The sequence below is a fragment of the Schistocerca serialis genome, chromosome 5 (assembly GCF_023864345.2).
Source record: "Schistocerca serialis cubense isolate TAMUIC-IGC-003099 chromosome 5, iqSchSeri2.2, whole genome shotgun sequence".
Taxonomy (NCBI): domain Eukaryota; kingdom Metazoa; phylum Arthropoda; class Insecta; order Orthoptera; family Acrididae; genus Schistocerca; species Schistocerca serialis.
This window is the reverse complement of record NC_064642.1, coordinates 560,289,155-560,311,579: the sequence shown is the minus strand read 5'-3', so window position 1 is coordinate 560,311,579 and position 22,425 is coordinate 560,289,155. Positions and strand designations below refer to the sequence as shown.

At 37.5% G+C, this 22,425-nt stretch overlaps 1 protein-coding gene across 1 annotated transcript; it reads right to left on the bottom strand.

The window, feature by feature from the left end:
* Positions 1 to 460: 460 nt before the first annotated feature.
* On the bottom strand, positions 461 to 20,536 carry LOC126480739 (60S ribosomal protein L7). Its single transcript, XM_050104009.1, has 7 exons — positions 20,402 to 20,536; positions 19,351 to 19,525; positions 16,754 to 16,929; positions 16,562 to 16,652; positions 14,224 to 14,380; positions 11,239 to 11,336; positions 461 to 607 (listed from the first exon to the last, which is right to left on the bottom strand). Exons 1-7 carry the CDS (start codon positions 20,410 to 20,412, stop codon positions 497 to 499), a joined length of 819 nt encoding a protein of 272 aa, XP_049959966.1. The 5' UTR covers positions 20,413 to 20,536; the 3' UTR covers positions 461 to 496.
* Between the last annotated feature and the right edge of the window lie 1,889 nt (positions 20,537 to 22,425).

Below are 22,425 nucleotides of genomic sequence, written 5' to 3'. Positions count from 1 at the left end.
GCCTACACTACACTTGTCCATCCTCTTTCAGAATACTTCTAAGCGGGTGGTAAACTTACCAGATAACAGTACTGAGAAGAAGTTCAAAGATGGGCAGCATGTTTTATATTATCGCAGAATATGGGAGGAGTGTCACAAAACAACACAGGATTTGGGGTGGACATCAATAAAACAAAGGTATTTTTTGTTGCAGTGGAATCTTCTGATGAAATTTGCAACTTTCACCTCTGAATGAGAAAATATTTTGTTGATGCCAACATACATAGTGAGGAACGATCACCATAATAAAATAAAAGATCAGAGGTCACACGGAAAGATATAGGTGTTAGTTTTTACCCCGCGCTATACGAGATTTGTATAGGAAATTTTTGAAGGTGGTTCGATGAATCATCTGCCAGGAACTTAAGAGATTTGCAGAGTATCCATGGAGATGTAGGTATGAAAAGTAAGTACTGCAAACTTCACATTTAATTACATATTTATTAAAGTCTTTCAATTACACCATTCTGCGGAGCAGTTCATTTATTTTGTCCTCCCTATTTCCAAAGTCACCACCTTCAACATAATGGTTTGTCTTCTTGCGCCAACCACCAGTTGGTGTATTGAGCTGAAACAAAAAGTAAAACTTCAGAATCTCTTTCCAATTACAGCATTTATCCTCAGTAACAATAGCTATTGCAATTATAAATGTGGATACCATGACCAACACTTTATAGCTATCTATAGGTTGATACAAACGATAAACTGTAATAAATTAATTAGTCAAATGAATCTACAGATTTATTTGTATGCAGGGCCTGCATTCACATGGCAGCCTAGTTCTACCAAAATGGAAAGAATAGATTGCTGCTGACCCCCACAGACAAGGCTCAAGTGTTATAAAATGCACAGAGAAAAAGACTGTTATAATATTAAGCATTTGGACAAAACTGTTCCAAAATAGAAAACACACACACACACATGCACACACCCCGTGTTCACACACCCACTGTCTCCGGAGCCCAACTGCCTGCAGGGTTTTTCTATTGTTAAGTCCATCCACGACTTAGTTCTACACACATGGTTTCAGACTGCACTTGCAATGTTTTTATTCTGTGGCCAGGGCATGAAACCTGTCTCAAAATGAATAAAGAAAAACAACCCCCAAGCACTTCATTCTTGGTCTTCCACTTTTATTTGTTCCTCTTGTGTCTTATGTATTTTATATTACCAACCCTCCCCTACAGCTCATTGCTGTTTCTCAGAATTTCTAATATCTCGTGCCAGTTTGAATTAAAACTTTTTCTATATCAATAACTCCATGTGTATTGAGTTTTCTAGGTTTTGCTTCCACTATCAAGTGCAACATCTGAACTGCTGCTTCCTTTATCTTCCCAAAACCCCAAACTGCTAAGCGATCAAACAGCTCAATTTTCTTTTCTATTCTTCTCTCTATGATTCTTGTTATTAATTTAGAGCCCAGATACATTAAAATGACCTCACAGTAGTTCTTACACCTATCTGACCTTGGTATCTTTGGGATTGTGTGAATATTTTTCCACAAGTCTGATGGTATTTCTACTGAAAGTGATGGTAATTCTAATGTCCCCAATTCAACATACCAACTTTAATTATCATATGGTTGCCACTTCCCCAATGTTTTAGAAATTAGATTTTTTTTTTTTTTTGTGGTTTTCGGGCGCACAACTTCAATGGTCATTAGCGCCCTGACTACTCTAAGAATGCACCGCGAGGCACAAGTTGACAACAACAACTAAAAGGGAAAACACAATAAAAGACAGACTGACAGGCATAGGATTAAAAAACATCATCAAATGTCCTTAGCGAGGTTTGTCAAATTGATAAAACAAAGAACACGAGCAGCTGCTCGTGGGTCATCCGCTAAAATGGCATCGAAAGTATTAGGCAGGTTAAGATCGAGGCGCAGTGTGTTAAGATCAGGACAGGACAGAAATTAGGTGTGTTTAACCCTTCTGCCTTGTCCAATTGCAAATTTTCCTAAACTGTATCTCTAACACTGCATCCTTTGTGTCTTCCACATTGACTCCTAGTTGTACCACATCACGAGACAGATTCTCCCAGTCAGAGGGGTTCATAGTATACTCTTCTCAACCATCTGCTTTCTCCTCTGTATTTAACAGTAGAATTCTCACTGTATTCCATGTTGATGACTTCCATCAAATCAGTCTAACAAACTATTTCTTTTCCAATGCTTTAGATTTTTCCTGCATCTCTGTCACCTTTGCTTCCTTGCACTTCCTGTTTATTTCTTAACATTTTTTTCCTTTCTTTCATCAATAATGTATTTCTTCTGTTACCCCATGTCTCTTCACATTCACTTATGTAGCTGTCCAATTTCTGTGATTGAGCAAGCAGTAAAGGAAACAAAAGAAAAATTCGGAGTAGGTATTAAAATCCATGGAGAAGAAATAAAAACTGAGGTTCGCCGATGACATTGTAATTCCGTCAGAGACAGCAAAGGACTTGGAAGAACAGTTGAACGGAATGGACAGTGTCTTGAAAGGAGGATATATGATGAACATCAACAAAGACAAAACGAGGATAATGGAATGTAGTCGAATTATGTCAGGTGATGCTGAGGGTATTAGATTAGGAAATGAGACACTTAAAGTAGTAAAGGAGTTTTGCTATTTGGGGAGCAAAATAACTGATGATGGTCGAAGTAGAGACGATACAAAATGTAGACTGGCAATGGCAAGGAAAGCATTTCTGAAGAAGAGGAATTTGTTAACATCAAGCATAGATTTAAGTGTCAGGAAGTTTTTGAAATGTGGTACTACAGAAGAATGCTGAAGATCAGATGGGTAGATCACATAACTAATGAGGTACTGAATAGAATTGGGGAGAAGAGGAGTTTGTGGCACAACTTCACAAGAAGAAGGGACCGGTTGGTAGGACATGTTCTGAGGCATCAAGGGATCACAAATTTAGCATTTTACTGCATAACTCAATTATTCATTCTTCTCTCTCATTCTACTATGAACCCCACATTCCCCTGTAAATCTTGTATTCCTTCCTCTATTACAATTCAATCACTCATGATAATCTAATAATCACCTCCCATTACATACTGAATCGAAAGTTAAACATCCTTACTTACTTTCCATAACTGATTCACTTTCAGCTTCAACATCTGAATCAAATAGTAAAATATATTGTAGAATTTGCATCCAGGCAGACAAGTGGAACTCAACTTTGCCACTGTCCTAAGTATTAAGAATTTTCTGTCTTGCATTTATAACAGATGGGTATAGGTGATGTCTTTACAAAATTTTTCATGTTGAATGGTCCAAAGGATTACACTCAATATGAAACAGTGTAATGGCAATTGCCCCCAATTTCTTTCCAGGATTGTAGTATGGCAACCTACATCCTTTCATAGGAGTTATTTGCAAGTGGTTCTAGCTTATATACTGACACTCTTAGTAACATGTCAGTCACAGCCTCTCCTTAATATCTGTAGACCGTCCAAAACTACTGGAAAGTGGGTCTCCTACAGGCAGTCAAGTTTTCAAGTGAAAATTTTCAACAATTTGCTTTGCTTATCTTCAAACTGTGTACTCTTCAGTACAGGATGCAACACCGAGTTCACTTTATATTTAAACACTATACTGCCCATTGCAAAAAATCTCCACTGGAAACCTAGTACAGTGCAACTTGCCTGTACTTTAATATATGGCAATCACAGATAGCTGAACATAAATATATTTTGCCTAGAAACAGATCTCCAGAATCTAAGCATAAACCTGCACCAAGTTCATAAGGAAAGTGGAAACTGGTCTAAATTGTCTCTCTCTGCATTGATTTTAGTGATAAGTTTCTTTATAGATTTTAGTCCTGAGAAGGGATTTAAGGCCCTTCTAGCAAACAATCTGTTCCAATTTCAGTAACTACTCTATTAAATTCCAAGGACTGGCAAGACAGAACGGTTGAATAATAAATTAATAAAAAATGCACTTTGTAATTTTTACAAATTTATTTAAGGAATAATAAAATTTAGAAACTTAATGACAAAGTTCAATTCAAAAATGATAAATATTGATACAATTATCAGCATTTCTCTCTCTCTCTCTCTCTCTTTTTTTTTTTTTTTTTTTCAAAGTATGTACATGGAGACCACAATCTGGAAGCTGTACATTAAGCTATAATGTCAAATTGTAGCACTAGACACATGCAGCATGTAACACATACATGTCACTTGTATACGAAGTGCACTATTATTTTCAACAAGCTGGAAGGCAACAATTCATGTCAGAGTTGTTGCCATGGACTTGTTGACCAATACCTACAATCCATGCATCATGCTAACCCATGCATACAGATTTTGAGCCTCCTTTTGGAGAACTATAAACTACGAAAATTAACATTTTGCAGTTTTTGTCCTCTACACTAAACATAAATTAAAATCATTATTAGTGGTACAAAGACCAGTTTGATGCAGCTCTTCACATTAGTTGCCTAGTCCAAATCTTTCTGTGTTAACTACTGCTAACTACAGGTTGAAGGGGTTGCTTACTTGATTCAAGTTGGTCTCACTCTCCAATTTTTATGAACACCCCCTCCCCCCCAAACACACATTTACCTTCACTACAAAACTGACTCCACAATGCCACAAGATGTGTTAACGGATCTTTTAGTCAGGCTGTGGCATACATTTCTTTCTTCCACAATTCGATTCAGTACCTTCTTGAGTTATTCAATTTAACAGTCCAATCTTCAGTATTTTTCTGTAGAATTATTTCAAAAACTTCTATTCAATTGTTACCTGAACTTTTAATCTTTCACATTTCAACTCTGTACAAGCCAACCTCCAGATAAATACCTTCAGGAAAGACATCAAAACACTTTATATCTGATGTTAACAAATTACCATTTTTTCCCAGAAATGCCTTTCTTGCTACTGACTACACTTTATATAGTCCCCGAGTTATTTTGCTCCACACCAAGCACAGCTCCTTTACATTTAGTGTCTTATTTCCCAATCTAATTCCATCAACATTTCCTGACTTTATACAACTACATTTTGTTACTCTTGTTTTACATTTCATGTTCATCTTATACTCTGTTTCCAAGACACTACTCACTCCATTCATAATATGTAAATTGAAGGCAAAGGGCTAGAAAAGAAAGAAGGAACTACTGATGTCAGCTGCATTGAGACTTGATGCAAAACTCAGCAGCAACGAGTGAAAATGTGTGCTGCATTAACCACTGCACCATCCAGGCACAGCATCACACAAGACCATCTCGATACACCCATTGGCTGACCCATACTCCCACCTAGCACAACCTATCTGCTTCCTTTTCACATCCTTTGACTGTTCACTGCAGTCTGATATCTGTACAAGTTGCAAATAACCTTTTGCTCCTGTGTTATCCCTGCTACCTTCAGAATTCTAAGTAGAACTCCAGTCATCACTGTCAAAAGCAGTCTCTTAAATCCACAAATGCTTTAAACATCTCTAAGTTAAGTCATTGGGTCATTAACTGGAAAACATGCCAACACAAAAAAATATCACCTGACAAGAGGTGACAGATGCATCTAATGTGCAACACCACACAGTACTGTTTATCCACAGTGTGGCAACAGGGCACTTTACCCACCAAATGGCTGGCAGTGTGGTAGGGAAAGCTGACCTGCCATTGGTGTCACCTATGCAATGGTGTCTCAGCCCCTCCTGTGAGCCAAACATCAGAAGTCACAGCTAATTTTAACCCTTTTAGTGCCAGACGTTTTCTCAAAAGATCATGTTAAAAGTGCCATGCGATTTTACAGTAAAATGCAGACTTCTGACATACTTGCAATAAAATCTAAAATAATGCATAAAGGAATGTAATTTTTGTTTACTTTTTAGGGAATGCTGCTGGCTACAGTAATATGTGTAATACACATTGTCAAAGAACATATTTTCAGAGAAAAAAATTATTTTCATTATGGGGTTTATCGAAAAAATTAAAACTCTGATTTCAGTTTACTCTGAGGCCCATCAAATGATGACATACTCAAAAATTTCAGGTATACAGTGAAACCACTTTATAACGTTCCTCCATATAATGATTTCCTCTATGTTACGTCCGTTTTCTTCGGTCCCAACTAAAAGCCCATATAAACAAAGTTAAATTTTCCTCTTTACTGCGTTTCCTCTATATTACAGTTTCCTCCATGTAACTCTCATATTTTTGGAACCCTGGTCAATTATTTACCTCTTTATAACGGTTAAGTGACTGGATGTAGACGCATCGTTTTCCGTTATGTGGTTTCACAGTTTGCACTGGCTCGGAAAGCCCGCGCTCAGCGTATTTCATATGTCAGCGGCAAAACCCGGTCACGTGACATGTGACGCACATTCTGCTTGCGATCTTTTTGGCGCCATTTCAGTCGATGCTTTGTATTAGTACTTAGAAGCATGTTGTGTGAGCTGAGCAGCAAACAGTTCGTGTGCCTAGTGTGTGTCTTCGATATAACGTTTTTTTTTAAAGCTTTCATCAGTGGACATGGGTGAAAAGCGGAAGAATATTTCTCTGGAAGAGAAGGTTTCTATTATTAAAAAAGTGGAGGCATCTCCTGGCATGAGTCGCGTGGAGCTAGCGAAGCAATTGGGACTGGCCCCCTCAACACGCAACACTATTACGAAAAACAGATCGTCGATAATGGAAGGGTTTGAGAAGTGTGGAAATTCGAAACATATGCGTTTGAAACAATCGACTTACGACGAAATGGAGAAAGTTTTATTAACTTGGTTTCAGCAAGCATGTGCTGCAAACATTCCTATAAACGGAACTATTTTGAAGGAGAAGGCACTTCAAATATCACTTCAGTTAGGAATGGACAATTTTAAGGCGTCCAATGGATGGATTGATAAATTTCGGCAGTGTCATGGTGTTGTGTACATTTCGGAATGTGGAGAAAGTAAAAGTGTGGACGAACCAACTGTAGCTCAGTGGATACAGACTCTTCCTAATCTGATACAGGGCTACAAACTGCGTGACATTTATAACGCTGACGAAACCGGCATGTTTTTCAATTTAATGCAGGATAAGACATTTACTTTTTGTGGGGAAAATTGCCATGGCGGTAAGAAGAACAAGGAACGTCTTACCGTTTTGTTGTGTACAAACGCTGATGGCAGTGAAAAACTGAAACCTTTGGTTATCGGGAAGCCAAAAAATCCGAGTTGCTTCAAAAACATTTCCACGTTTCCGTGCAAATATACAAACAATGCCAAGGCATGGATGACGAGTGAAATATTTTTACATTTTCTAAGAGAATTTGACGCCAAAATGGGGAGTGCTGCAAGAAAAGTGCTGCTGTTTGTGGATTGATGTGCGGCACATCCACCAGACGTACCCTTTCTGAGAAATGTTAAAGTAATTTACCTGCCACCCAACTGCACCAGCCGTCTGCAACCTTTGGACTTGGGCATAATACACGCCCTTAAGGTTAAATATAGGGCAGCCCTTGTAAAAAAGGCCTTGAATTTGATGGACCAAAGAAAACTGGGAAGCCAGCAAAGCTCACAACTGAAGCTGAACATTTTATAGGCAATAAATTTAATTATGTACTCGTGGAGGGAAGTAAGTGCTGAAACTATTAAAAACTGTTTCACAAAAGCGGGATTCTGTGAGAATGAGATGGCAGCTCCTGTGGAAGAAGTTGGAAGTGATTTGCAAGAGTTTCACCAATTAATAGGCAGTGCCCTCATATACTAAGGCAGCTGAAGCCTTTGAAACATTCAGGAGGTACTTGATGGCCCATAGACTTGAGGACAGAACAGTAGTTCAACTTGCTCATTTGGAGCAAGAAATGATTGCCATAGAGTCTAGGAGAAACAGAAAACAAGCAAGCCTGCTTGAATATTTTAAAAAATCATAGGTATGTTATTTTCTGATTGCTTAGGTACCTAGAGTTTTGTGCAAATTTAAGTTCCATTTGATAATTTAATTATTGAAGTAATTTTTTTGTAACTAATTCTTTTTTAATCTGTCCCATTTACTGTGTTTTTATGTAATCTGTTCAGTACTGTATATCATAAACAAAATTTAGCTCATATTCTATAACTGGGTCAACTGAAGAATGGGATACCACCTGTCAGCTTTGGAGAATGATGTCAATCTTAAGAATGTGTTATAACTTTTTTGTACAAACTTATCCATTTACTTTCACCCATCCACCTACCGAGCCCCATGTTTTAATTAAAAAAACTAATCAGTTGATACATTGATCATTTGCAATGAATATATCATATGTTGTGAAAATTTAAAACGTCATCTTTGGCACCATTTGTCAAAGCTGATTAGTGGTATCCTGATCTTCAGTAATGCCCTATAATTATTATTTGGAAGCCTTCCTCTTTATAGTGTTTTCCTCTACACAGTGTTCAGAATTTGTGGTCCCTTGAAAATGTTATATAGAGGTTTCACTGTATATGGAATCTCTGTAGTTTCCTTAACAAAAACATCATAAAGGAATACAATTTTTTTTATTTCACTACGGAAAAAATAAAGAACATAACATTACAAAAAAAATGTTTTGCTCTGAACACGTTCTCAGTTCTTCAGTCATAAATCACTGACAAATGTGAGGTGACAACTACTTGCACACATGCTGACCACCACCACCACACGCTGACCAACACATGAAGGATGCAGTCCTTTCTTGCAACAAACACATACTGATTGTGAACGCCGCTTTTTATCCTTCGTAGAACAAACACTACAGTAGCGTTCCTTTCTCCCCGGAAGAGTCTACACCATATAGTGTTGGAGCAGGTACATTTATATCTATTGCACTTGTGGTTGCAGTCCTTGCCTGAAACCACTGTTGAGAAAGTTTGCATATGACTATGCCGTTAAACTTCAGCTGTGTCAGTGGTTTGTCGCTGGGGTTTAGGCTTTCCTTATACAAAACATATGCATTCAGCAACATCCTGGCAATTATGCTGAACACTACCTTCTTCCACCTCTTGACAGTCCTCCTCATCTAAATAGCAGTATGCCATCAGATGAGTCAATGCCACCCATATACTTATTGTATTCAAAAATTACATCCGGTTTCTTGACTGACTGTCTATTGCGAATTGTCTTTTCTGATGATGTAGCAGAGGATGATGTACTCACAAGGAGGACTGGATTTCTCTGATTTCTTCTGTCTGAAGCCACAGAGAAGTATAAAAGATTCCTTGAAAAACTTTAGCTGACCTACAGCATAATTCGACAGAAGACCACGTGGCAGGAATTTTCTGTTTCTTCTAATTGTTCCCGTTAGATAAGTGCTAACTGAAAACAGCTTTTCTGCCATAGGAATAGATGTAAAAAAGTTATCGCAAAACACATGGTAACCTTTTTGCATGTAGCTCCCAAGAGCTAGTAGTTTCATGACGACTACATATCCCAGGCCATTCTCTTTTATTTTGTTTTTGTCATCATCACTTTTGCACCACGGTATGCATAAAACCCTAGACAGTAATTTACTACTGAATCACACAGCATCCAAAATTTGACTCCTCATTTGTGATTATGTTTATTGGGAAGGTACTGGATTAGCTGTGAGTGCGCCTTTGTCCCAAAGAGACTCATCTACACTCAGTTGCTGGTGTGGAGTGTAGTACCGACAGAAAACACTGTTGGCAATATCCACCAACACTTGAAATTTGGATGTTGGGTCATATAATGGGTGACCAGGAAAGTGAAGCTTCGAACTGTCTACAAGAACCGCAGCAACAATTGAAACATGTTGCGTGAAAACATTTGCGAAAACCACGGTGTCAACAGGTTTGGATCAGTTGACCAACAACTAAAAATTGTTTTTTTAATCAGTCCCATATTCAAAATCACTGCTATAAAAGCCATCATTTCTGCTACAGTTGTTGGTTGCCACTGTGATTCTCGAAATTTGGCGATAAATGCGTTGACTGAATCACCTGGCGAGCGTATCTGTTAGTCTCAAGTCACCATAATCTTAAGCAGCTGCTGCAAGAAGAACAAATTGAAAAAAATCAATTGGTGTGGCGTTTGCTGGTATATGTTTAGGGCCTGGTGCTTCTGCATACACAAAGCTTGGAGGGGGCAGATTATCTGATGTCTCATCCATTATTTCAACAAAAGTATTTGCACTGCAATTCACTTGTGTTTGGTCGTCGTCGTCATTTGCTGACGCACAATCGTCACTTGAAGAAGAAAACGACGAGTCTCCTTCAACGGACATCTCATAATCCGATTCACTTTCTGCAAATTCATCTTCACTTTCACTACTTATCATATTATTGTCTAAATCACTCGTATCGAACCGCAACTTCCTACTTGACAACGCCATGCTGCTGCGAAATACTCTGTAAATAAACAACACCAGAGAAGTTTATTTTACTCGAAATATCGTACTGACAATCGAAAAGAAGATCGATATGCTGTGCCTTCGACCTTCCTTCTGCGTCTTGGCTAGGAAATAATAACTTTGCCTTCAAGCGCGGAAAAAATGAATGAGAAGGGCATCACAATCAGATCGTGTTTGGCACTAAAAGGGTTAACCACACTATAATACTGCACCTCCCACTCTTGCATCTTGAAGCATGGCTCACAGAAAAATAATGTTGAAGTTCACTATGTTTTCAAACTTCAACTATTTATTTCATAGTTCTAGGTCATTTTGCTTTACTCTTTCAAAATTTAGAAAGCCTGGTATACAAGCACACTAACAAAGTTACACACAGCCATTCACATCCATCTATTGTAGGTGTTCCTGAAAACTTATCCACCCAATGAACAGTGTGGATACAGTTTCCATATGTATTGCACAAGTATGTGAATGGGTCGTTAAATACAAATCTAATAGCACTCCTATTACAAAAAATAATGTGCAGATGTGAACACATTTTTTGTTCTTGAAATAGGTGTAAATGTGGCCTAAATTTGTTAACTTGCTGCTCCATACATCCAGAAAACAAACAAGAAAGGATTATGTTTGAAGTTCAGCCTCCTGAAGATTTAACCACAGTGGTCATTCCACAAAACCTAGATTTATTATTGCTGACAATTTTTCCTTAAGCTGAGCTATACGTGCCCTGAAATCCCAAGTGCTGTCTATGAACAAAGGACAGACTATTCCAACAGTTAACTTAGAACAGAAAACTATCCAGAAGTCTAGGCTCATTATGCTACTACACACATGTATTTACAAAAAGTACATACACAGCACAAAAAAATGAAAAGCTTGTTACCCACCTTAAATGGCCAGAGGAAGTTCGAGGCATACTTAAATTTAGGTCCAACAGTGAAGATTTCATGGATCAAGTCTTCAACACAGATTATGCCCATTTTACCTAAACAATAATTAAAACAAAATCTTTAAACAATATCCAAATACTTAGTAACAACTGAACCATTCTTTAAAATATTAAGTAACCTCAGTAATTAAACAGTTATTAAACATGCTGGGAAAAGATTAATGATAACATCAATGAAACCATGACCAATTTTTAAACATATTGCTTAGACCAAAATGTGATGTAAAGTACTATTACTGAATGATTGAAAAACACATTAACATGTCATATATAATTCTGTTATAATAACTGAAGCATGTGACAAGAAATATTATGGATATTCACCTGCACTAGCCACACAATATATGTCAGTATGTACAGAGAACATGGGATTAAGAAACACAGATGTCAATAATATACTATCTGCTTGCGAGATGATTAAATGCCAAATGTTAGGAAGAAAGGCATTTGAAAAAAAATTTTTAAATACCTATGTTCAGAAACAATTTATACTTTTTCTCAGTGCTAAATTTTCAGTTTAAGTCATATTTAGATCTGTATTATACTTTGCAAGCCACATTAAGAATGTACGGCAGAGATTACTTCCACCTGCCTTGGTCCATTTATGTGGAAAGAAGGACTGACTGTAAAACTACATACAGGCCTTAACTTCTTGTTTGATTGTGGTCATTTCTTGAGCAGTAAAACATTGCCCCATTCTTTATGAATGTTCAGCAGTGAACTACTTATGCACAACACCTCTTGTAGCATCTGCCATTTGAGTTTGTTCAGCCATCACTGAACAATGCCATAGAAAAAATGTGCCACTAACCTGTTGTTGGGTTAGTACTTCAACCTCAAAAAGATGACTACAGTGCAAAAGACGCAGAACACCTAACAAAATTCTGACAAATATTTGTGTTTAACAATGAAAAAAATTCAAGACACATATGCTAAGCATGAAAAGTGTGTAACTGGCACAGTGTTCCATTATTTAATAAATGGATGGCAGTTACAGGCTTTCCAAAAACATCTATTATGATGTACGAAAGTCACTACTTCCCATACGGTTACCAGTTCTGGATCAGCAGCTAAACATACTACAATGAAACCTGACTGGCTAACTCCAACACTAAATAGCTCTGAAATGGCGCAACGTATCTATTTTTTTTTTCTTAACATTTGTGTCTCAGTACAACCCGTCCTGCAACACTGCTACAAGCATTTCAGACATTTTCTGACTACCCTGTATAATTCAAATACAATCCATTACTCCCTTGGGGTACTACCAAAATTAAATTTACAATTGTGGATTTTGTCCTGTTAAGATCAATGTATTTAGTTCCATCTGCTAGAAAACCCTCACTCAAGTAATTCTGGTCAAATATCCAGTAAGCTTGTATTCTGTTTGAATTTACATATCTAAGAAAGTACTTTTTATAATGATACATGCTAAAAACTGACTGGACAATAACAGTATACAGGGACTATATTACAACTTACAGAATCACTACTTTCTAAAATAGAAAACTTTGTATGTGGTGGTATCTCAGTGAAACCAATATCATAGGAAAGTGATAACACGAAGATACATGGAAATACAGAAATAAAATCTGTTCTACCAAACAGCAGCAAGAACAAAGATGCAATCTGCAGCCACAGGTTCCTTATTCCAGCTGACGGAATTGATTTCCTTTTTATTCTGCAGACATCTTCAACCCAAAGTCTCCCTAACTTCCCCTATAATTTTATTTTTGTACAAGTTAAGCTACCAATGATTCCAAGACCTTGTTTATGTGCTTTTTTGAACAGTCACTAGTTCCAAACATTTTTATGAAAGTTGCGCTAGCAGAGACTAGTCACACCATCAGACTGAAGACAATACAGAATTGTACACGAATTTGTCATAGGAACCATCACGGAAGTTCTTTAGGGAATTCAATATCAAAATCAGGATTGCTGGTCAAGGAAATCAATCCAGCTGCTACAAATCTAATCACTGTGCTATTTAGATCATGTTTCATTTAAAATAAAAATGTTGAAACAATGAAAAAATCAAAAACAGGGTAGAATAAGCAAAGAAAATTAGCCATGCCCTTTAAAAATGAATCACACCAGCAAGTCATAGCTGATTTAAGAACCTAAATCAGACATCTGAATTTTGTTCTTTTAAGCAGAAGTATATCAACTCACGCACACTCTTCAGGTTTGGTATTCCCCAAGTCACATATGGTTCACAAATACGAAGCATATTTATTGTCTAGAATACGGGCTAGTGAAATGAAGTTCCAGAGGAGCAGGTTAGGTGTAACAAGACGAGACAGATTGCGAAATGTGTATGTGAGGGAAAGACTAAAGGAGGAACCAGTACAGGACAGGATAGAAAAATCAAGACTGCAGTGGTATGGACACATGAAGAGAATGGATGAGAGAAGAATTCCAAAGAGGATGTTTGATCTGCAACTGGAGGGGAAGAGGCCCAGAGGAAGACCAAGAGATAGATGGGTGAAGGGAGTGAAGGAATGTGTGATGAGAAGAGGAGAGAACTGGACGAAGGTGGAAGAGGGGGAATGGTGGAAAGACAGAACACGATGGAGAGGCTTGTGTTCCCGACAGACCCAGCCAGTGGCTGGAAACTGTCCAAGATGATGATGATGAAGCAGAAGTTAGGTGCTACTGCATCACCTCGTTAAGTGCACATATCATACAGAAGGAACAATATGCTACGGGAGAAAAAATACAATGAATTTCATATAAAAGTATGTCAAGTTCATTTAGAACTACTACGTATAGATGCATTAGGAAGATTGTTTTTTGTGTCATCTGATTAGCCGCAAAGGACACACTGCACTGTAGACAAACCAACACAGCTGACAACACATGCTATTAGCACAATTTGTCAATTACCGATTCATACATGCCTACTTTAGAATTAAGTACTCACCCAATTTCTTCTCAATAATCTCATTAGAAGTAATTGGTATTCTCTGCCCATTTATCTTAGCAAATCCTCTCTTGTATATCAACTCACGCACACTCTTCAGGTTTGGTATTCCCCAAGTCACATATGGTTCACAAATACGAAGCATATTTATTGTTGCCTGTGAAAGATACAGCCAATGAGCACTCCAACCAAAGGAAAAACTTTTAGTACATTTTAAAAAAAGAAGCTTAAGTTATGAATAAACAAACCTATGGCTGACTTATCAGATGACTGCGTAGTAAGCCATTTTCCCATTTTAGACTTTCTGAACTTGACAATAATACAACAAAGAATGTTTCAACATTCAATGCCATTAACGAAAAAGCTCAACATTCAATGCCATTAACGAAAAAGCTCAACATTCAATGCCATTAACGAAAAAGCTCAACATTCAATGCCATTAACGAAAAAGCTCAACATTCAATGCCATTAACGAAAAAGCTCAACATTCAATGCCATTAACGAAAAAGCTCAACATTCAATGCCATTAACGAAAAAGCTCAACATTCAATGCCATTAACGAAAAAGCTCAACATTCAATGCCATTAATGAAAAAGATCAACATTCAATGCCATTAACGAAAAAGATCAACATTCAATGCCATTAACGAAAAAGCTCAACATTCAATGCCATTAACGAAAAAGCTCAACATTCAATGCCATTAACGAAAAAGCTCAACATTCAATGCCATTAACGAAAAAGCTCAACATTCAATGCCATTAACGAAAAAGCTCAACATTCAATGCCATTAACGAAAAAGCTCAACATTCAATGCCATTAATGAAAAAGCTATCTCCAAACACTACCGCACAAAATCCAACTTCTGGTGGAACATTTATTTTTAAGGCTTTGTTTGGCTGTTTAAATAATTATATGACCACCATGGAAGCAAGTAACTCAAGACATTTTATTTACTTTTGAGGCTGAACAAAAAGGGACCACATGAATTAAAAAATTAAAATACTTCTTAAAAATATGGCAAGTCACTTGACTCATTAATGCTTTTACATGGTAAATGCAATTTATCATGTTCATTGACTCAAAAGTAATATAGGACTTTTTCAGATAATGTGTGTCTACTCTGTTTCTTAACAAAAAATAAATAAAATAAAAAAATTCACTGACATAAGTAATTTTGACTTTCAAAAACCTCTACCAGAGGATAATTCAGATTTAAACAAAATAATATGCTGGTACGACCAAACTTCATACTAGATAAAAGATAAATACCCAAATGATAATTAGCACCTACACATACCAGTTACAAAGTTGAAACTACAGTATCATGTGCAAAGGGGAAGCAAAAGCCAAGTGTGTAATACAGAAGCTGGAAATAAAGGACAGAATCCAAGGGGAAATGTACAAGAAAGTAAGACCAAACTGTGACAGGTACACAATGAAAAATGAATAACTTCCAGGATGGTGTATACCAAATGGACAGTCACCCATGTGACCAAACAAATATAAGCCACTGGAATTTTATAGCTGGTTAATTTCCATCGGCAGCAATTATGGTTAAGCAGTAAGCAGATAATTTCCTTGTCCCATAATTTTTCTATGAAATTTGTAAAAGGTTACCAAACCGCAAGCACTCTTTGGGCACTTTCCAAGAGCCATTTCTTCAGAAATTTCCATTTCTGATTAAACTGTATGTACACCTCCTACAATTACGAACATTTTAATATTTGCACGAGACTGCTATCAAAATCTAACTTGTCAATGTTTAACTGAAATTAAAGATCTCCTAGTTTCTCATGTTGGCAATTCATAGTTCAATGTCACATTCTAATAGAACCATTATTACATACACTAATTTCTTAGCAAATTTGACTGAGGGTACTTTTTTAAGTTTCTAACTAATCTGCTATCAGCAAGTGCTCTCTGGAATATAAACATTAAGATCAGTGGATAGGTTTAAGTTCCAAATTCCTTGTGAAGTTAATGGTTATCACGATCAAGGGTGTTGGAAAACACCATTGAAAAAAAGGAAAGATGTTTTAGTCCCAGCAAGGTTTAAGTTTCTCTATTTGTAAATCTTCCATTTGTCACAAGAACAGGTACATGACAGCAAACAATGGTATAGCAGATACAATAAATATCTGTTTTGAGATCATGCAGCAAGACATTACTGAAAGCATCCATCAAAGATAATTAGGCCACCTAAACAACATGCAGAAAAGAGAAACTCTGCTGCAATCTCAAAGTACCCTCACCAACCAAGTAGTGAACCAAAAACACATCTTTTAAGGCACTTTTAACTGTGTAAAACACTGATATGCTTCTTATAAAATAAACTTACCTTGTTCAGTTTCAGGAAGATGCCATTGTTGATCTGTTTTAGCCTGAACAGCTGCAGAACTTTTCGCACCTTGGGAGCTACCTGGTTAACACTGTTAAGAATGAACTTTTAAATGTAAATGTATTTACAGGTGTATGAAAACGCAATGCAAACATACCAAATCACAAAGCAGTAATACAAATTTGTTGTTACCCTCTAATACGGATGACAAATGCCAAACGTGCTTCCCCAGGGACATAATAGTTCCCACGGTTTCTTGCTTGCCGAGCCAAACGAACTTCATCTCGCTCCTTCCTGTGGTACTCCCTAACATATTTCTCAGCTCTTTTGAAAATCTCTTTCCTCTTCTTGTACTTAAGCGCCTTTTGCTGAAAAAAATAAAAAATGACACCAGTTCAAAATTATGCACAATGAAACACCCTGGCCATAACATTAGCTTTAAAATTACATCACATGCTAAACTACCAACAGTCAAAGTCAAAATCAATAAGTATCTGGCAGAAGTGATAGTGCCTTTGAAAGGTATGAACTAGCATCAACACTATACCTCTTGATACCTTGTCTCACTACAAATGGACATTCAAATGCAATTAAACCAGGACATTACTCAGCAAAGTGAACTTTGTACTCTGTAAAACTATTTTGCAAATGACAGATTGCATTGGGGGAGGGGGGGTGTCAGTGTTGCCGGAATCCAGCCTGTCACATTTTAAAAGGCACTGCACGCACTTCATAAACAGGCAATGCAGCAAGGCTCTTGAGAAAGCCCTACAATTAGATGGCAGCTGGGATCTACTGCTATACTTGCTGAAATGTCAATCACAGAGTAATTCTGATCCCAGTATAGATTTACACTTAAGCCATCACAGGTACTTTAGCCATATAATGAACAACCACATTCCAATTCAAAGCACAACACATTTATTACCTCACAGTTCAAGCATAACTGTCTGAATAAATATTTTCGCATTCCTTCCTACATATTAGTTTGCTATTTACTAGGTTCCGAGTCTCCTGCACCACCTTTATAATATGGGCGTGTTGACAATTTCTATATCTGTGTTTTGAAGTGAAAAATATTTGCTATTAATTGGTAGAACCAAGTCCTGCCCATATTTATTGTTAATAGGTTTGCAGGAACCCCCCTTCAATTTTACAGTTACCCATCTACTACCTCTGGCCAGTTATTGGGAGCCATTATAGTCCTAACCTCATTTTGTGGCAGTCCTTTCCATGGGTTTAGACATTAACACATACCTGCAGATCACTCTCTTCCAAGTAAAACTTAAGTCTTCTATTTTCATCACTCAAATTTTAATTCCTCTTGTTTGTAGCTAAGCAATAATTAACAATTAAGAATATCTATCATCAGATATTGCGTTAGGTTTTACAATGTTATCTATCATTTTGAAGTTGTCAGCACACCTTGGACATATCCATTCGGCACTTTCTTTAGGTACGTCATTTTCAATATTGTTTACACATGCAAAATGATTCCAACAATCACACAGACCACAATATACCGTTTCTCATGTTTCTATTACATTTAATACATTCAATATCTCAAATGAACCAGCATAGAAAGTACTTTCAGAAAAGTCAGTCAGGTGGAACTTCTTGTTAAGAAGTAAAGTTGTGTGAGCCTCCACAGAACAAGGCAATGTTTGAGCAAATGCTGACAAACAAAATTCTGTGACTAGACATGCAGTACTTTACAAGAAACGCCAGGTATCAAACTCGTGCCCTTACTGCAAGCAAAATATATTAAACAACCGACTGTCGAGATGGGGAGTCGGAATATTGTGTTCTGCATTGACAAGGGTATAGGGTGTAACACTGTCAACAGACATGATTTTACTTAAATTGTGGGGAGGAAGGTAGGTGGATCAATGTTTTGTAATTAAATCATGGGAGCACAGAGGTGGTTCAATGTTTATTAACATATCAAATGTGTTACTAATATTACCACCGAGTCATTTGCCTTCTACCGTGATTTGATGAAAAAACTTTGCTCCACTTACTAAGCCTGCCTATTTAAACAACAATGACATATGGAGCAGAATCAGGTACATTCTCACTGATGATTTACTAATATGAATAAATGAGTTCTTAAACAGCAATTTCTGTAATATTAACAATAGTACCTACAATTTTCACCAAACCATCACATCACAAAAAACTAGTTCCAGCTTACAAAAATGTGAAAAACAAAACCGACCACAAGACAGGTCTTTAAAAAGTACCACAATAAATGAGCCACGAATGATCGGGGAGTGGAGTGAGAACTAATTAATTATGGGCACATTTATATTAGACTTATTACAAAGAATTAAGCACCACTACTTAGCAGCCAGTCTTATTTAGACCAAACATTCACACGAATTACTCTGGGAATGAATGTTGGCAGGGAGACAGGACGCAAGGACTGAAAGTGCCATTTTTATATGAGTGTTTAGACTTATTCTACCATGAGTATTAAATTCTATTAGCAAGACAAAAAAATCCCACAGAATTGACAGCTACCACACTATTCTTTACATGTGCATTATTTTCGATAGTTAAATGTCTGAATAAAATTACTGTACTTCAGATTCCAGGGGGGAAAGTGTGAGAAAGTGGCCCGTCTTGCACCTAGCATTTTGGGAACAAGAAACTTCAAATTGCCACTTTCATAAAAAGAGACATGCAATACACATTCTGTGCCACAAAACCATTCAAATAGCTACATGAAGTAATCACTTGGCATTCAACATAAATCAGTGATTAAAATATAAACATCAATTTTGTACCTTAAGAGTTGCCTTCAGCTGAGCAACTTTGGATGCATCACGGCGTTTACGCCTTTTGAGCACAGATTCAGGCACTGCAGGTAACTTCTTAGACGCTGCATCGCTCTTTTTCTCTGGTGTTTTTACTTTTTCTGCCTTTTCAGGGGTTTTTGCTGCTGGCTTCTCAGTTTTCTGACTGAAAATGAGTAACATGTATAAGAAAAAGGGTATATCAAACTTCTCCATAATACATCAGGTTTAATCTAAACGTGGTTTTAAATAAATATTCCGAGACCACCACAAAATAATTTCACGTAACGACTTGTTACTTCACTGTGAGCATACCAGATTTTTACTAATAAGAGGCACATTAACTGTCGTGGATTGGTGAATTAGGGCTACTGTCCTGGCATCGGCATTTGCTGGGAGAAAAACACTTCCCGGGAATAGGGGAACAAATCAATGTCATGTGCATACAATGTTCTGAACATAACTGTCTTTGATTGTTCCAGCTCAGAAAACTATACCTTCAACACACGTATAATAAACAGACGTTTTCTGGAGTCAACACATTACGAGTTTGAGTTCAATGAGAATGTGTAATAGTTAACACATCTCCTTAGTAATTAATTTCAAATTACCACTTACAAAAAAGCAGCAGTGCACTCACCGTGATTTAACAATGCTATCTTACGACAATTCTTCCGGACGAAACAGATGATTACTGTAGCCCCTCAAAACACGAGTACCGTAACTATACACCAAGGCGATTTCCGCGATTTTTGTTAAACTTTACACACTAGAATCTTACAAATTAAACAATTAAAGCAGCTGTAATAATGGTGGTATCACGCTTAACGCAGTTATTACCAGACAACTTCTCACTCAACACCAACAAAATACAATCGAACCCGCACATGATGCACAAGTGTTAGAACATATGATTATGTGCGTTACTTGCAACTACAACGACTTCAAATTTGCAGTCTAAATTAAATAGTACATGCCCGTTAATGATACACTATATTAAACTAGGATGTAAACAGATATTTATCAAGTTAACCATACTTACGTGTCAGCCATGATTGTAGAAGAAAGGAACAGGAAACTAACCAGACACCACGCTTCCAAAGATAAAACTTATCGCCAAATACCTAATCCGCGATGTTATACACGTTTGCCAGTATCGCCAACAAATGAATTGTGTTGGCGTATTCTCGGCTCCCGTGGCTGTGACACAACTCCAAAACGAAGAAGATAGCGAGAGAGATCAGAAATTACGTGCAAGGTCACCCATAGATTTGTTCCTGACAGGACACGCCACAACATCGACAGTGATCGCTTATTGGAGAAATGAATAGCCGATACCTTTTAAAATTTCGCTCTGACATATCGAAACATTCTACTTGGAAATAGAGCTGTGAGCACTCAAACTTCGCTACTCACGTAACTTTAATGTATTTACTGAAACAAGAAGTCATTTACTGAACTTCCCAGTAATAAAGAACTTACAAACTCCCTACAAAGTAGGATCTGTATATGTACAAGCTATCCAACGTTAAGCGATCTTCAAGGTCATGCATCGACTTCTACAAGCGCAACCATCCATCCCTTTCAGGTGAGCCAAGGTGTGAACGAGTCATTTTACAGTTACAGTACACTTTCTCAGTAAAAATGTATCTATTTAAATAGATAATCCTCTTTTACATTATACTTAATTTCATTTACTTTAAATTTTGAACTGATTATTTTAGGACTTATTTCATACAAAGCATTGAGACTATTCAGAATGAGATTTTCACTCTACAGCGCAGTGTGCACTGATACGAAATTTCTTGGCAGATTAAAACTGTGTGCCAGACCGAGACTCGAACTCGGGACCTTCGCCTTTCGCGGGCAAGTGCTCTAACTGCTGAGCTACCCAAGCACGACTCACGACCTCGCCCCACAGCTCCAATTCTGCCAGTACCTCGTCTCCTACTTTGCCCACAAAAGGCAATGGTCTCGAGTTTGAGTCTCAGTCCAGCATACAGATTTAATCTGCCAGGAAGTTTCCATTTTTACTATTGATCCGTCTGTAGCGACAAAAGTTTACTTACCATCAGTACAGTCAAGTGTTGCATGTGTTGTGCACCAGTGTGGTTTTATTCACGTCGCGTCTGTCAGTCAGCATTCCATGCCAGCCATCAGGAGCATTATAATACGCATTGAATATTTCACAGCCACCATGGAGCATACATATTGTTTTGAGAAATAATAGTTCTGCAGTTATTTCCTAGTCAATTATTGTTCTCTTGTAGTTACCTCGAGTAAAAGTAATGTTCTTCTTGGAGATACATTTATCTATGTAAGATTGTGTATTTATCCGATCTGTATTGGCTAATTATTGTTCCGCGCCTCATTCCTTCGGCAGATGCAAATAAAGTTTTGTTCTGCAAGCTCGACATAATAATTTCTTGAGCCTTCAGGCTATTAACAAACCAGTCATCAATGATACGTCAGTAACGACCAAAGTGGTGACCCCGACGTGATTTGACACTAGAGAAAAGCCAGGAGGTGCAATTACAATGGATACGACATGACAGAATCGTCAGAAGAAATAATTCCAACAGTCACGAGACTCGCAGTGCTTAGCCCCATTGTGGCCACACAATTCGGCGCTTTGGTTTGCACAAGTTAAAGCCAGCTTCCTCTGCGGCATTATTACTATGGACCCCTCAAAATCTGTGCTTGTCATCAGCCAATTAGGCCATCGTTACGCCACAAAAGTACTAGATGCTATTACTGCACCACCGGCAGTCAACGCATATAAGAGACTGATATGACATGTTTCCACATCAGAAGAGGAGCTTGTATGACAGATGTTAACTCAAGAGGACATGGGAGACTGAAACCATTGCAGTTTTTACAGCAGTTGCGTAGCAAGGTAGGCATTGGTACTGTGCCCAATAGCCTTCTGCGTATGTTGTGGAGTCGCCGTCTACTGCCACACACACAATTTGTCAATGCATCGCAGACTGACAGGCAATTGGACGCAGTGGCCGACTTGACCAACTGTGGATGCTACAGGCCAGACTGCAATTAGTACATCGGTAG

Bases quoted from the DNA above. Each gene is read 5' to 3' on its own strand.
- LOC126480739 (XM_050104009.1), bottom strand. The intron at 11,337-14,223 runs GTGAGTACTTAA...ATTATTGTTTAG, and splicing joins GATTATTGAGAAGAAATTGG to GTAAAATGGGCATAATCTGT. The intron at 608-11,238 runs GTGGGTAACAAG...TTTTTGTTTCAG, and splicing joins ACTTCCTCTGGCCATTTAAG to CTCAATACACCAACTGGTGG.